The sequence below is a fragment of the Rhodamnia argentea genome, chromosome 10, assembly GCF_020921035.1.
Source record: "Rhodamnia argentea isolate NSW1041297 chromosome 10, ASM2092103v1, whole genome shotgun sequence".
In the NCBI taxonomy this organism is placed as follows: Eukaryota; Viridiplantae; Streptophyta; class Magnoliopsida; order Myrtales; family Myrtaceae; genus Rhodamnia; species Rhodamnia argentea.
In genome coordinates this window covers 21622175-21637042 of record NC_063159.1, presented here as the reverse complement: position 1 = coordinate 21637042, position 14868 = coordinate 21622175, and the positions used below count along the sequence as shown (strand labels likewise).

The following is a 14868-nucleotide window of genomic DNA, read 5'->3' as shown; positions in this document are numbered from 1 at the left end:
TACTCATCTTTTAAAGGTTGCGATTGACCTGGTTTGTATAGATCAGATCTCGGATGCGTTTGTTTCAACAAAAATAAATAATTCTTTTAAAAATAATTACTCATATCGCTTGAAATAGTTATTCAATGAAAATTAATTTTTATTCCCAACAATAACTTATGTCTAAATTTTTAGTGAAAGATGAATTTTTAGTCGATCATGTATTTTTGTAAATAATATAATTGATCATTATTAAGAATTTTTTTCTAAATTAATGATTTTTAATATTTGATTTTTTTTTCCTAATTTAGGAAAAACAAAGAAGACATGTCTCGTTTGGTAACCTCTTCAAAGCTCCCATGAGGAGCGAGCGTTGCCTGTTGCGTTGCTCGCGCATTGGCCTCATTGCGCTCGCGGTCTGATCGGAGTTTTGTCCTGTCTCTTGCCGATGGAGAGGAGGCATGTGATCGGGCCATGTGCTTCGTTTTGTGATGTGATGTAAAGTTTTTGAGAGGTTGCGAATATTGATTTCACAAAAACACCGACCTCCCCCTCCATTTCGGTCCATCCCCGGTTTCTTTCATACAATCGTCAAAACAGGTCTCAAGCCCGCATGCCCCTCAGGCCATGTTCTTCTCCTCCTTGATTTGAATACCCACGAAGAGTTTGTCACGTATCTGGGTGTTGAAGCCAAGAGGGGAGAGAAGGGACGCTTCGTTTCATTTTTCTTACGGGGTTGAAGGGAACGGCCGGACATGGCCACGAAGGGACTCGTTGTTTACCTGATGTCTGGCTTCGCTCTCGTGATTGTCTCTGCGTTTTTCCTCGCCAATGGAACGCGCGACGATGCGAAAAAGAGTCCTCTCGTTTTGTTGCCTTCGACCCTGCGCGGATCGGACACCGAGAAAGTCTGGCCGGTGCGTTGTCTCTGTTTTCTGTTCGCTTGTATGCTTTGGCTCTGTTTTTTTTTTCCCCCCTTCTTGTTGCTTTTGCCAATGTGAATTTCGACTGAGAAAGGTGGTTTCTTTTTCTTTTCTGGGTGGCGGGGTGGAGCAGGAATTGGAATTTGGGTGGAGGGTGGTGGTGGCCACGGTGATAGGGTTTCTGGGGTCGGCGTGCGGGACGGTGGGCGGCGTCGGGGGCGGTGGCATTTTCGTGCCGATGCTCACTCTCGTGGTCGGGTTCGATACCAAGTCCGCTGCTGCCATCTCCAAGTGTGAGTTAACAATGTTTTTCTAGATGTCATAATGTCATGTTCAATCACTTTGTGTTTCCCCTGCTTTTAGTGTCAACAAGCTTCAAAGTTGAGGGCTAACTATTGGTGAAAGTGAGCTCCTGAGTCACTTGTAATAGGCTAGAAAGTGGAATCCTTTTTCTGATGTGTTCTTTGCTTCAAATCCAGTGTTGTGTTGTGGGAAGAATTGTGCCCACTTCAGAGCTTAATTTCTCAGCCAGGACTTTTTTTTTTTTTGGGTCCAATCTCAGCCAGGACTTTAGTTACTGAAATTTGTGGGATTTGTGCAGGTATGATAATGGGGGCATCCACATCGTCGGTCTGGTACAACCTGAGAGTGCCCCATCCGATGAGGGAAGTGCCCATCATAGACTATGATCTGGCCCTTCTGTTCCAGCCCATGCTCATGGTCGGTATCACCGTCGGTGTGGCGCTCAGCGTGGTCTTCCCTTACTGGCTCATCACCGTCTTAATCATCATACTCTTTCTAGGTTCGTTTCTGGAACTAACTTCACTTCTTCTGTGTTGTGTTTTCCACTCTGATTTACTTAGCTTCTCCTGTGAGTGTGACAATCTTTTCATTCACCAAGAGACTGTTAACATTTTTCTTGGCCGTTTGTGTGATTAGGAACCTCGTCAAGGTCCTTCTTCAAGGGGGTTGAGATGTGGAAGGAGGAAACAATCCTGAAGGTTAGTTTGATTCTGATTAACTGAAGCACGTTGATAGTAGAGGTTATTTAACGCACTTGACCAATCCTAAAATTCAGCTGGGCATTGCAGAAAGAATTGGCCCAGCAGCAAGCGACTCTCGTGAACTCTCATGGTGAACGTAAGCCACTTGACTCACGAAATTAGAATATGCGCATTATTTCTTCCTTATGTCCATTTCCTCAAGACATTTCTGAAATATGTATAAGTGACTGTTTTGGTTTTGTGCAGTTCTCATCGATACACAGTATGATCTGCTCATTCCAAGAGAAGAGAAAACGGAATGGGTAATTTGGCCCTTCTTGAACTTTACCAATACTTCACTTAAGATAATTTACAGTCTGTAAGATAATACTGTCATTGCAGCAAATATTGTGTCTGAACCTTAGGTGGAAAAGGACTTTGATACTAGTCCTTGTCTGGGTTGCTTTCCTGCTTCTTCAGGTCATCAAGGCAAGTGGTCTCTCTCTCATATTCCGAATTTTGGGCCTTTTTCTGATTAATACCTTTAATATATGCTCTCATCTTTTGCAGAATAATCTAGCAGTCTGTAGTGCATGGTACTGGGTGCTCTTCTGCTTGCAGGTACTTAAAAAACAATACAAACCCTCTTTCCTACTGGTCATCAATCATTATCCAGCATAAACCTTACCATGTCTTAAATCTTTTGTTTTTTCAACAGTTCCCAGTCGCAATGGCTGTATTTGGATATGAAGCAGTGAAATTGTACAGAGAGCACAAAAAGAGAATGTGCACCGGCAACACTGAAGCCATATGTGAGGCCACGATCCAGTGGACAGCAGTGCACATTCTGTTCTGCGCACTCTGCGGCATCTTAGGAGGCTGTGTTGGGGGTCTTCTGGGTTCGGGTGGTGGATTCATTCTAGGGCCGCTTCTCCTCGAGATTGGAGTCATTCCTCAGGTATATATGATGGTTAAATATCCAGTGTATTTATTTAGGAAGCAGAGTTCGATTAGATATCGTCACCTTAACTATCAGTCAACTGTTGTAATCATCAATAATCCATGAGAGTGCAAGCAATTGGCTATTTTAAATTATGGAGCAGGAGCTTTCTTTAGTGAAAAACTTCATCGTCAGGAAGTTGGTAAACTGGAAGCATCACACTAGAAAAAAACTAGACATTCATTGGAGCAGCAGGTTGGCCTTCTATAAAGATATTATATTTTGAAGCATCAGGGCGATGATAAACTAGACATTCAATTATCCACCAGGTTGGCATTTTAAAGGGTATAGTATTATTGCATTGTTCATCTCCGAAGTGTTACATGTGCAGAGCAAATAGGTCTTTTTATTTTCTTGGATAAGAGAGGAAATTGCTCTTGGCTTGCACAATCTATGGGGTAATTGCAAACAATTAATCAGGATGCCTTATGAATTTGCTCAAAGATATCTGCGGTTTTGCTTTGATCAAAGAACTGAAAATAGTAAATTTTCTAAATTTAAGGGCCTTGCAAGATGAAACACGTCGAATGTGCTTTTCCGTGCAACTCTTTCCCCACCTAAGTTTGGAGCTTGTTTCGTTTCCAGGTTGCTAGCGCGACGGCGACATTCGTGATGATGTTCTCGTCATCCTTGTCTGTGGTGGAATTCTACCTGCTTAAGAGATTTCCAATCCCTTACGGTACGACTCTCCAGTTGGCACTCCTCTTAGTTTGTTGCTAGTTCAGCTCCTGACAAGACAAACGTCGATACTTGACTCAACTCAATGTTGATCCGTGATTTTCAAGTTATCCCTTTTTTCCCCTTCTGCAGCGCTTTATCTCATGTCAGTTTCGATACTGGCCGGTTTCTGGGGACAATACTTTGTAAGGAAACTCATAACGTTCTTGGGAAGAGCTTCCCTCATCGTATTCATCCTCTCTGGTGTCATCTTTGCTAGTGCCATCACCATGGGTAATCCTAATGCTCCCATTCTCTTCTCCATCCTGAGAATTGAAACTTCTAAATCTTTCAACACATCTTTTGAGGATACATACTATTATCTTTCTTTGATCATGGAATGGTTTTCTTTCTTTTATTGCTTTGCAGGGGTCGTTGGCATTCGGAAGAGCATTGTGATGATTGAGAATCACGAGTTCATGGGATTCTTGAGCTTTTGCAGTAGTCAGTGAAAGACCATTGGATCCAAGTGTTGGCCAATTCCTAGTTGACCAACCTAGGCAAAATAATATACCAACAATAAAAGCTGTCAAGCTTAATGTAGGGTTAGCTCCTGGCTAACACCACTCATTCTTGGATGTGTTCTTTCTGCTGTCTCCAGATTGGTTCGTGGGCTTTTAGGTTTCTTTGCCTCGTATATTGGATCGGTTTTAGCTTTTTTAGGGAACATGGTAATAAAGATTAGAAAGATGCAAATTGCATCTCTTTCTATGCATTATTTCTGTATGACTAGTGTGGATGCCATTGCTACATTAAGAAAAAGAATGGTGCATAGTATAAAAATGGGTATCGGTTGAGGTCAAATGAGGCTGCTGTCGACCCTCGTGATCAATTAAGGGGTGCCCATCATACAGATGACAGATAATATTAAGGATGTAAGGATTGATAATATTATGCGCACCTACCTCTGTTTAATTAATGTAGGATCTGCGTCTCTGAGATGAAAAACAACACAAATAATTAGACAGCCATAAGATCATGAGTCTTGGGTCCCAAGTTAACTGCAGAATAATGCAAGGCACTCAATTTTTCACCGGTACTCGTAGCTACATGTACTTTCATCCCCAAGCTTCGACGAGACTCACCCAACGATGTAAAATGTACCCGAACGAGTCATTTACTAGGCAATTTTTTCACAACTTATGTAGACATGTAAGGTGGCCATCTTTCACTAACAAGGAGCATGTCAACAGAGCCAGGCATGGTATCAAAAGGAAACTCACATCAGCAGCTCATTGAGCTGGGTCTTCAGGATTACGCCAAGTGAACCTGCTTAGCAACCGTTTTAAGAGGGGAGACATGCAGATCTTTGGCAGCAACGAAACCAAAAATCTCTTGGAAGTTTATAGTGAACATTAGGATCTGCTTCGACAGAGTGAGGAGATGAATCTGCCCTGAAAAACCAGCTTGGCAAGGCGCCACATGCTATACATTATTAGCACTTTGTCAGATGTAAGAATATATTCTTTTGTCGGGAACTGATAATGTTTGCCATTGGACTTAATAGGCAAAGTTCCCGTGGTTAATGCTCTCAACTCATTGCTGTATTTGTCACTATACATCTAGTTCTAGGTTCTGCTTCGCATTACAAAATTAAACAAACGGAGGCAGCAATCTCTTTTTTCCATGCGACAAAATTCTATTCATGAGAATATGAAAGCAAAACCTGGCAAAAGCAGACCAGGAACAAGGAACTGTCTGCCTAGGAAGATTAAAGATGGCATTCCCTCAACAGAGATTGGCTCATCCAAGCTCCAACTGCTGCATTTGGTTGTTCGGACAAGGACTGGGATAGGATAGGATAAAATGGGACTAGAAACCATCCGGATTTTCCTTCGGATTGGGTAAAATCCCAACAAATATTTGGTAAATGTCCGCGTATAATATGGATATCAAGATGTGAGATCCACAGCACCGATGACCTCCTACGGACGTGGTGAGCGCCACATACTAAATGCCATGTGAGATGGGAGAATCAATAAAGTTAAAATGGCACATAAGATCTTCCATTCAAAAAAAAATCAACAAATTCGACACAATTTCTCTTTGACATTTTTGTCAAGTTTTAGGATTAAAAAGAAAAAACGAGAGAAAAGTGCAAGACTCAAATGCACTTTAAGCGAAATGTCATCAACTAGTGCATCGGGTCCCATGAGCAAGGGAAGTATTAATGACCCGCCTTGCATGCAAATTACTACTAGCCCTCTTTTATACTACTAATAATACAAAGAATCAAAGAATCGAATACAGACCAAGGAGTGTCCCTCTTTGATACCAGCTTCTTGTAATCGTGCACGGTTGATGTATGAGATTAATCTATTGAGGATTGGAACCGAGAAGCAGAAGCCAAAGAGGCAAACGTGCGCGCATGTGTGTACCATCATCTCTTAAGCAAATTAAGAAAGGAAAATGGTCTCTAAACATTTGGACCTCTATATGATCCACTCTCGGCATTGGTTTGAAGCGTTTGAGGTCCCTCTTTGATACCAGCTTCTAGTGTACTTTTCCCAAGGACGGAAATATACATTTTCCTTCTACACAAAGGTGCAACACTTCATTTTCTTCAAGCTCATCCTTGGAACTACCACTCATGTCGTCACTACCACTTTCTTCGTCATTCCCAATAGCTGGAGCTTCTTCATCCCTAATTTACTAGTTCAACTCCCTATAATTCTTCAAATGATGCATATATTTTTTGCAAACTCCCTATGCTGTTGTACTTTACCAAAAAAAAAAAAAAATGCCCTATCCCCGTGCCTTGACTGTGCAAACTCATCATCATCATCCCTTGGGAAACTTACATTTCACAAAGCTTTATAATTATCGTCATCATCACTAGATTGTGCAACTTCTCAATCTAATCTAGTGAATTCCTCATCACCTATATGACGTACCCCACTGTCCTCCCTATCTAAAACAGATTCATCTCCACCATGAGTACTAGCTTCAATAACATCTCTTACTTCTCCTATTTGAGTTATCTCATCATGTTCAAGATCGACGCCATCATCCTCTTCATCATTGCTGTAATACTCAACATAGAATTTCGCTTCATTGCCATGAAGATTATGGTGAATCAGATTCTTGAAGCCACAATCATCCGGGAAGTATCTTAACCCATCCGTCAAGCCCTTCCCAAGAGCACAATAATGTAATTTTTGTATTTTTGCATCCTAAATAGCACACTATATCCCTCATGAATGAAATATAGGATGCCGTCCTTATATCGACGAAAATAGTACCTTCATCTTTACCTTCGTAATCCCACTCCTCGGTGCCAATCGCAAAAGTCCCACCATAGCCGGACAATAATAGCTATAAGATTTTCGTCCATGCCGACACCGTACCAAAGGAAAAAAGTAAAAAAAAAAAATTATTTAGCTTTTGGTACCACAATCATGGAAAAAACAGCAATTTCACATGGAGGTCCTAAAAATCAGTGGCATCTAATTGACTAATGAATCAACAGTTGTCGTTTAGTGGAAAGAAAGCAATTAATTTTCCATGGCATCAACTACAGTGTTTCCGATTGAACAAATTGAGGTCCCCACGACATCAACTTCACTATTTCGAGATTAAACAACTTGAGGTCCCCACCGCATCAACTTCGAGCCCTGATTTTGCCACGTCAGCCCTAATTTTTCCCTACGAGCCCTAATTTTTCCGTCATAATCCTAATTTTGCCCTATGCGCCCTAAAATTTTAACTTAGAGAGAGAAGAGGCAAACTTTAGCGACGATTATAGAGACAACAGCGGCTGAGCTAGCGATGGTGACCAACGATGGCGAGCGACCGACAATGGCAGGTGACCACGAGCGAGTGACGAGAGAGGGCTAAGCGATGAAGTATGAGCACAGGAGAGGACCAAGTGATGAAAGAGGATGGCAAAACTGAGCGACATCGTTTCTTGATGTATAAAACCCCCTGCGACGTCGTTTCTTCATGTCTTCCCACACACCAGCCACGTAGGATTTGCGATGTCGTTTTTAGACGTCCATCGTGGCAGTTGTTCTTTAAAATTTTGCCACATCAGATAATAAATTTAAATATAAAAGCCACATATTTTATTTCGCCAGAATTTCTTCGATTAACACTTAAGTAATTATTTTTCTTCAGTTTTGGCACTTAAATTATCGTTTTGAAAGTTTTGGCACTAAAATGAGCGCATACACAACTTATTGCACTTATAATGTACTTCTCCCCTTTTATGTCGTACATATCAATAATCAGTCCAGAGGATCAGCATCCAATAAATTATTAGAGCGGTCCGACGGAGGTTCCTCATCATTAAAAGTTTATCCCACTTCTGCATTCCCATCATGTTTCGCAATGTACCCCACTGAAAAAGTAGCAAAAATTTTCGTAAGGAATTACAAGCCAAAGATTTCACACCAAACAAAGTTGACATTAAATCATAGAAAGGAGCCAAATGCAAATGCTCCCTCAAATAAAGAGGCAGCAAGGAACAACTAACGACCTTAAGATTACACACCAAAATCATTGACAAATTCCGCCATGGCTGCAAAGTAAGAACCCGTAACATAGCAGAAAAATGTATATCAATATTAACATCACCTTTATCCCAAACTAGTTTGCAGGTGAGCCCATCCATTAAGCTCAAGTATGTTTTTCTTTCGATTACAAATGCAATGGTCTCTAGCATATGGTAAAAAACCTTGACATATCAAAACCCGAACCGACACGAATGGTTACATTTACAATTGATTAAAGAGCAAAAGCATGCGAACTTCGAAGTAGTGTTTCTATAGGTAGTGATAAGGAAAAATAACTACAGGAGCTTATAAATCACGTGAGCAGTAATTTCAAACGTCAAGGTATACATGTTTATCATGGCAATGACACTTTTTAGGACATGTTCTGATGATCCCTGCCATAAATTGTAAAAGAGGGTATTAGAAATACATATATCCTTACCACCAATGCAAAATAACGTCCATTTACATAACATAATCCCTCTTCACAAGGAAAACATGAAAACTCACTTTTGCAAAAGTAGGGAAAAATCCTAAACCCTTTTACAATTTTCCCAATTCAGTCATAAACCATTTTACCTTTTGCCGATTCAGTCTTATTACTCGGAAATTGCTGACATAGACACTGGTCATCTTACATGGCACCGCCGATGCCGACGTGGGCGATTTTTAATAATATTTAGATATTTTTTTGAATTTTTTATTTCTTTAAGTTTTTTATCTTTTTCTGTTTTTCTTTTTCCTTTTCTCCTTTCGTTTTTTTCCTCCGGCATCATATGAGGACCACCCTCACTGGCCGTGTCCCGACGCCGGCAGGGGGGTTGCCCTCACCCGGCCAGAGGCAAAAAGAAAGAGCTCAACTCCCTCTTCTACACCGATTCGGAGAATGGGCTTTCCAGAGAGGCCCTGCAACTGTTACAATTGCAGTTTTACCTGACCATCTAGGCTTTTGCAACTACAAGAAAGAGCCAACTCCCACTCAAAATGCCTGTGAAAAGAGTCGTTTTGATGGACACGGCAAAAATGCTTAACTAAGCGCGTTATGATAAATAGAAAAGTAGCACTGATGTTTTGAGAAACCTCCTGTAATTGAACCAGAAAAATTGTACTCTATGACTACTTAATAATGGTGGTTACCACGAAAGTCTTCAATTTCTCATACAAAAAGATGGACGAAATCCCCAGATACATGGATTTATACAAATTGGCTTTCGAATTGGATACTGAAATAGTATCTCGAGCAAGCGTCCTTCCCGCCGAGGAATGTTTAAAGTCTATCTTACCCGTGAAATATGTGAAACTCGTCGAAGCGCACACGGCCCTTTCAATCGCGAAAGATAATTCTCAAAAAAAGCCATGCGCTACTGAATTGACCCTTCGCGGTGAAAAACACATGTTACTCGAAATTGAGATGTTTCGGCAAAAACAGGCACAAAGAGCTCTCTTAATTGCACCTTTTCATTCAAGCAAACGAGGCTTTCGACCAAAGACAATAATAGGTGAACTCTTGAAAAGTTACGCCCATTGATTTTCTTCGCGGGTTTGGGCTCCTACACTAACACCGATCCCCAACCCATTTTCTATTTCTCCGAACACCAAAAAAAAAAAAAAAAAAAACTTTTCTATTTTGAGCAAAATAAGCCCATTTTTTTTATTTGTCATTGCTACCTTCTAATTTTCTTATTCTTCCCTTACAACCCAATGTAACCTGTAGACAACATGAATAATGCGAAGTGTCTTCGACTTAGTATCTTTTCAAGCACGAATTTTATGTAGTGACATATGTTAAGTACTTACAGTTACTATTTATATTGTTTTTCTTAACTTTTCACACTTTTGGTAACAATAAAAGCGCTTGATACCAGAGGTGTCAAATGGGTGAATGGGGTCGTCTTGAGTTTGAGTTGAGTCGAATATGGTCCGACCCATATGACCCATATGACCCATCTAACCCGTTTTGGCCCATACACAACTCAACTCGTACCTGACCTATACTCGACTCGACTCATATTATCAAGACATACTAATATTTTAGAAAAACTTATAACACACATTTAACCCACTTTAAGCTCTTCACATGTATATGTTAACAGGATGAAAAAAAAAATCAAATAATTAAAAAGTTAATAAATAAAATAAAAAAATGTAAAAAATCTATAAATTGAAATACTTATAAAAGCAAAGCTAACAAAATCGGTTGTGATCCATATTTAAGGAGTCCGGTTTTGTATTGATAACTCGTTTTGAAAGCGGATATACATGTGTCCGATGAACTTAACCGACCTTCAAACATGTTCAATCCGAATTCCCTAACTCGCTTTCTGACCGAATCTCAATTCCTAAATTCATGTTACATGGCAAAATCACGCATCAGGGCCCGTCCCATCTTCAGGGTCATCATTAAAGAGTAACTCGTGCAAAGTAAGGCAACAAGACCCATTTGGCATTCGAATTCCCAACAACGCGAAACTTGTATCTATTTCACCAAGCAAATGACATTTCGCAGGTAAAAGGTTGGGACACTGCTAATTTCCAGGACAGACCACACTGACATCCCCCTCTGCAGGTCTATGCACAGATCCTTCAGGCATCAGCAAGACTTCAGAGAGCCTGAAGAAAGCGAGATAATCTAACAATAAATCACCATATTAATATCTTTTAAAAAATTGTTGATCATTGTTTTGGGTTATAAGACAACTTTATAATCCGAGTGGATGATCAAGAATGGATTATTTTCGACGAAGTATAGCTAGAGACAAGTTAGGAGGCAAAGGTAAATAAGGCAACCTTATAAAACCCGGGTTTTAGAGTTGGGGTAATTGATGGTCTATATCGACTCAGTAACGTCATGGATTAGGTAATACGCAAGTCATAATTCGAGTAGATGATTTGAACATAAAATCATTTGTGCTGATGATGCGAGGAACCGAACTAACGCACCGCAAGTCATCCCACGCTCACGTCTTGTTCTTTAACCACTTGCGCAAGCCCATGATCGCCATTGCACTAATGTTTTATTTACAAATCCTAAGTTGAGATTTCTTTCCCCATCTTATCGACAAGATAATAATATGATTGTTTCTGGTACGGAGTTTGTGGGTCGAAGATGATGTAATAGAGTTTGCCCCCATCTTATCCTTCTTGTCGATCAAAAAGGAACGTGGCAAAAAGCAAGTGCGTGAGCGAGGGAAAAGCAAAGCAATGACCGGGAACGTAAAGCTCTGACATTATTCGACCATGATATTGTTTTCTAACGACAAGTTCACATTTCTTAGAAGAGCGAGGCGGTGAGTGATGAGATCTTTTCACGAAAGGATAATGATATGAATAGTTCTTAAATTTTGATTCGATATGCAATATAGTCATTGAACTTTAAATTCATTTAATGTGATTCTTAAATTTCATTCCAATGTGTAATATCGTCCCTAAACTTCTAATTTACTTAATATGGTCCATGAATTTTTTTATATTTATTCAATTTAGTCCACGAATTATATGAAAAAGTTCAATATCGTCTCTGAATTTTTAATTTCTTAAGAGGAATGAGGCAATGAGTGACGAGATCTTTCCACAAAAGAGAAAGTGCACATGCTTCTACTTATTTAGTGGTCGCTATCGAAGTCCCAATCTCTCTCCGATTTTTTTTTTTTTTTGAGAAAAGAAATCTCAGGCTTCTTAGCTGCTAATTTGTCTGCCACATGTGGAAGTTGGGATCGTCTTTGATGCGGTTGTACTTGCCTCAGCGCTTTAGTTTCTGGTCACTCCTTTTCAGAGAACCGCTTCGGCTTTGAGGTTTCATTTGTGTACTCCGTTTGAGCCGAAGCACGAACTGAGACACTAGTGGTTATGGCAGATGTCCGGCAAGGCAAAGTATCACACCAGTCAGTCTAAATATTGAAGCATTACCGTGCCTGGGACCGGATCTACGTTTCTGGCATGCGATGCGACACAAGCTTAAAGTTGATGTTCTTGTTCAGCTGATGTACCTTGCAACACGAGGTTAATCCGACGCAGCTATACTAAACAGGGTCTTATTGCTCGATTAAGACGAGTATTTTGTTCACAGGGAAACAACTTGCAATTAGAAGTTTAGCTAAACATCTTCTAATTAACTCAGAAATGTGGTCAGAACTCTTTTTTTGGGGAATGGCGGGTCGGCAAAAGCAGCTTGTGAAGTACATGTCCGTGCTGAGGTACCTCAATTATCACCAGGATCGAATCTGAGTCCATCAGGTATATGCACAGACACAGCTAATTGATCACATCATCACAATTGGTTAACTCATTATAGATCATAAGTCTTAAACTTAGCAATTCTATTGGCTTGGTTTGCATAGTTGCAAGTCTGTGTAAACTAAAACTAGTTTAGGTACCAAGATGATCTACCAGATAAGAACCAACTCGACCCCTGCATTCTCAAGAGAGAGCAAGTGTTTCAAGCACCCGGAGGGAGAGCTCAGAAGTTACTCCCAAAGGCATCCCGGGCAGTTCCATATAGAATTATCAACTCCTTCAAAATCCCATTTCGGATAACAAAAGCACGAGCCCGAGGGTTTACAGGCCACACAGGTCACTTCGTTTGCATCATTCCCGAACTCTGACATCCAATCCAATAAGCGGATCTCGTATGGAGAATTCAAGCATGAAAAGTCCGAGAAACTGAGAACGTTCAAGGAACTGCCTGTGGTTTTCAAGCTATCAGCAATTGGGAAGTGGTCTTGGCATTCCTGTTTTCGCTCACATTGGTAAACCGCATTAGGCAAGCTGGAATCTCGATTTCTATTGCTCATTCGAGATTGCGGGGCCTGGCAAGCAGCTCCAGACAAACCTTGTTTCGAAGATTGCACTTCCTTCTTCAAATGGGTTTTCCAGTAGTTCTTGATCTCATTGTCGGTTCTTCCCGGCAACTTTTCTGCTATCCTAGACCACCTGGAAGAACATATAGGACAAATCTTTCAGCAAAATCTCATCAAACAGCCTTCCTTGCTCGCAATTTCTATACTAAATCCACAAGAAATGGCAACGATTTGAATCAGAAATAACTCACTTGTTGCCCCATTGCTCGTGAAGTTTAATGACAATCCTTTCCTCTTCAGGGCTAATAGGACCGCGCTTGAGATTGGGACGAAGATAGTTCTTCCATCGCAGCCGACAACTCTTCCCGCTCCTCTTGAGACCTGCATTTACGCAGCTTCAGATGGTTAACTAGTGTACCTATCAGTGTGGAATATAAGATGAACGTTTCCTTTCCCGTTAAGTACGTACGACGAGGTTTAACTTCTATGACAACCGTACCCGATGTTTTGGCAATGTGATCCCACCGCCTCTCCCCTAAAACGGTGACAAAGGCGGTTAAGATAACATCCTCCTGCTCAATCCATGTCCCTTTGCGCAATATTTCTTCCCGTGCTTCCACTCGATAACCCATCATTTTCCGGCAGGAAGCAAGAGGAGACCAATCTCCTTATATTTGGGATAAGAAGGCAGCAACTAGTGAAGAGGGAAGGATAAGGGCGCGGATAATAGTCATCCTGTTTCTCTATTTTTCTGTTCTTGGAAATAGATTTGGAACAATAATCCGTTTGGTAAAACAATTTCATTTTTTTATTTCCAAGACAAATTTTAGCCCAACAATAGGTTTGGAACTAAAATGACAAATAAAAATTTTCTGGTTTTCTATTTCTGAAACAGAATTAGAAATAAAAATTAGTCTCAATGCTCACTCCCTCTCTCTCACGTCCGTATCGCCGATCTGATGGTCTCCGATCGCCAGCCTCCGGTCGTCGATCTCCGCCAAGGCCCAGCAATCAGCAATCATTTGCTATTTACAAATGCTTTTTTGTTCCGAGGACAAAAATTTTGTATCGCTATTAAACGCATTTCTTTGGTTAGAAACTCATTCACGGAACAGAAATAAAAAAATTCTATTTATGGCCAGAAATAGCTTACGGCAACAGAACGGTTATCATTCGCATCTTAAGAAACCTGAGAATACTCGTACTTGGAAACCCTAGGTGGATTACACTACCATGCCTATGTGGAAGCACCATGAACTGATATCAGTAGCAATGCATTGCACCATTGGTGTTGTTATGTCATCCAAGGATCCTGTCCACAAGCAAGACAAATTGGCAGGCCTCTTTCCCTTTTGCTTTTTTGGGATAACCAGCGCTGGCCTTTCGGCTGCTCTCTGCTCAGTTATTTTAAAAATGTGGACTCATGTTGATAAGCTGAGAGTTCTTTAGGATAATGTTCTTTGGTAGGTCGAGGGGAACTGGTGAATGGATCTTGGCGATAGTCCTTATGCAATCTGAAGCACATGGAGAGCACTGCCGTTCTAAATCAGTTCAGATAACACTTTTTGTGTTCTGTGAAAAAGGACTTTCCAGAAGTCCCTTAGGCTGGAGTGCCATTTCGACTCCGAACACACTACACTAACACGAAGTAGACTTAGATCTTCGATTTTGCCAGAGAAAAAGCAAAGTGGAGTGGGTCATTTTACGTGAATCCTATGAGAACTGGAATTCTAGTGCAGCGTCGGTTAACCGTGGGCTGTCGAAATGGGTCATTGAATATTTTCTTAACCCATATGTGATGGGCTGAATTGTTATATGGGTTAGAGGTGAGCATGATCTGGGTGAAATCTATCCAGACCTAAAACAGGAAATCTACCTAGGTATAACTGGTTTTTAATTTTTGAAAACTGGAACCTACCCTTTTTATCCTGAAACTTGCTTTGGAGCGTACCCTGTTTTTTAGGTCGGTTCCAAGGT

The 14868-nt window shown here is 40.7% G+C and overlaps 2 protein-coding genes across 2 annotated transcripts; one reads left to right on the top strand and one right to left on the bottom strand.

Moving 5' to 3' along the window:
• Positions 1 to 463: 463 nt before the first annotated feature.
• On the top strand, positions 464 to 4328 carry LOC115735182 (sulfite exporter TauE/SafE family protein 4). Its single transcript, XM_030666306.2, has 12 exons — positions 464 to 896; positions 1036 to 1195; positions 1504 to 1704; positions 1842 to 1903; positions 1994 to 2042; positions 2153 to 2208; positions 2288 to 2374; positions 2456 to 2506; positions 2604 to 2843; positions 3471 to 3564; positions 3696 to 3836; positions 3972 to 4328. Exons 1-12 carry the CDS (start codon positions 735 to 737, stop codon positions 4052 to 4054), a joined length of 1386 nt encoding a protein of 461 aa, XP_030522166.1. The 5' UTR covers positions 464 to 734; the 3' UTR covers positions 4055 to 4328.
• An 8230-nt stretch (positions 4329 to 12558) lies between these two features.
• Positions 12559 to 13526, bottom strand: LOC115735045 (transcription factor MYB27-like). Its single transcript, XM_030666080.1, has 3 exons — positions 13391 to 13526; positions 13143 to 13272; positions 12559 to 13024 (listed from the first exon to the last, which is right to left on the bottom strand). The coding sequence occupies exons 1-3, from the start codon at positions 13524 to 13526 to the stop codon at positions 12559 to 12561; spliced, it is 732 nt and encodes a 243-aa protein (XP_030521940.1).
• Between the last annotated feature and the right edge of the window lie 1342 nt (positions 13527 to 14868).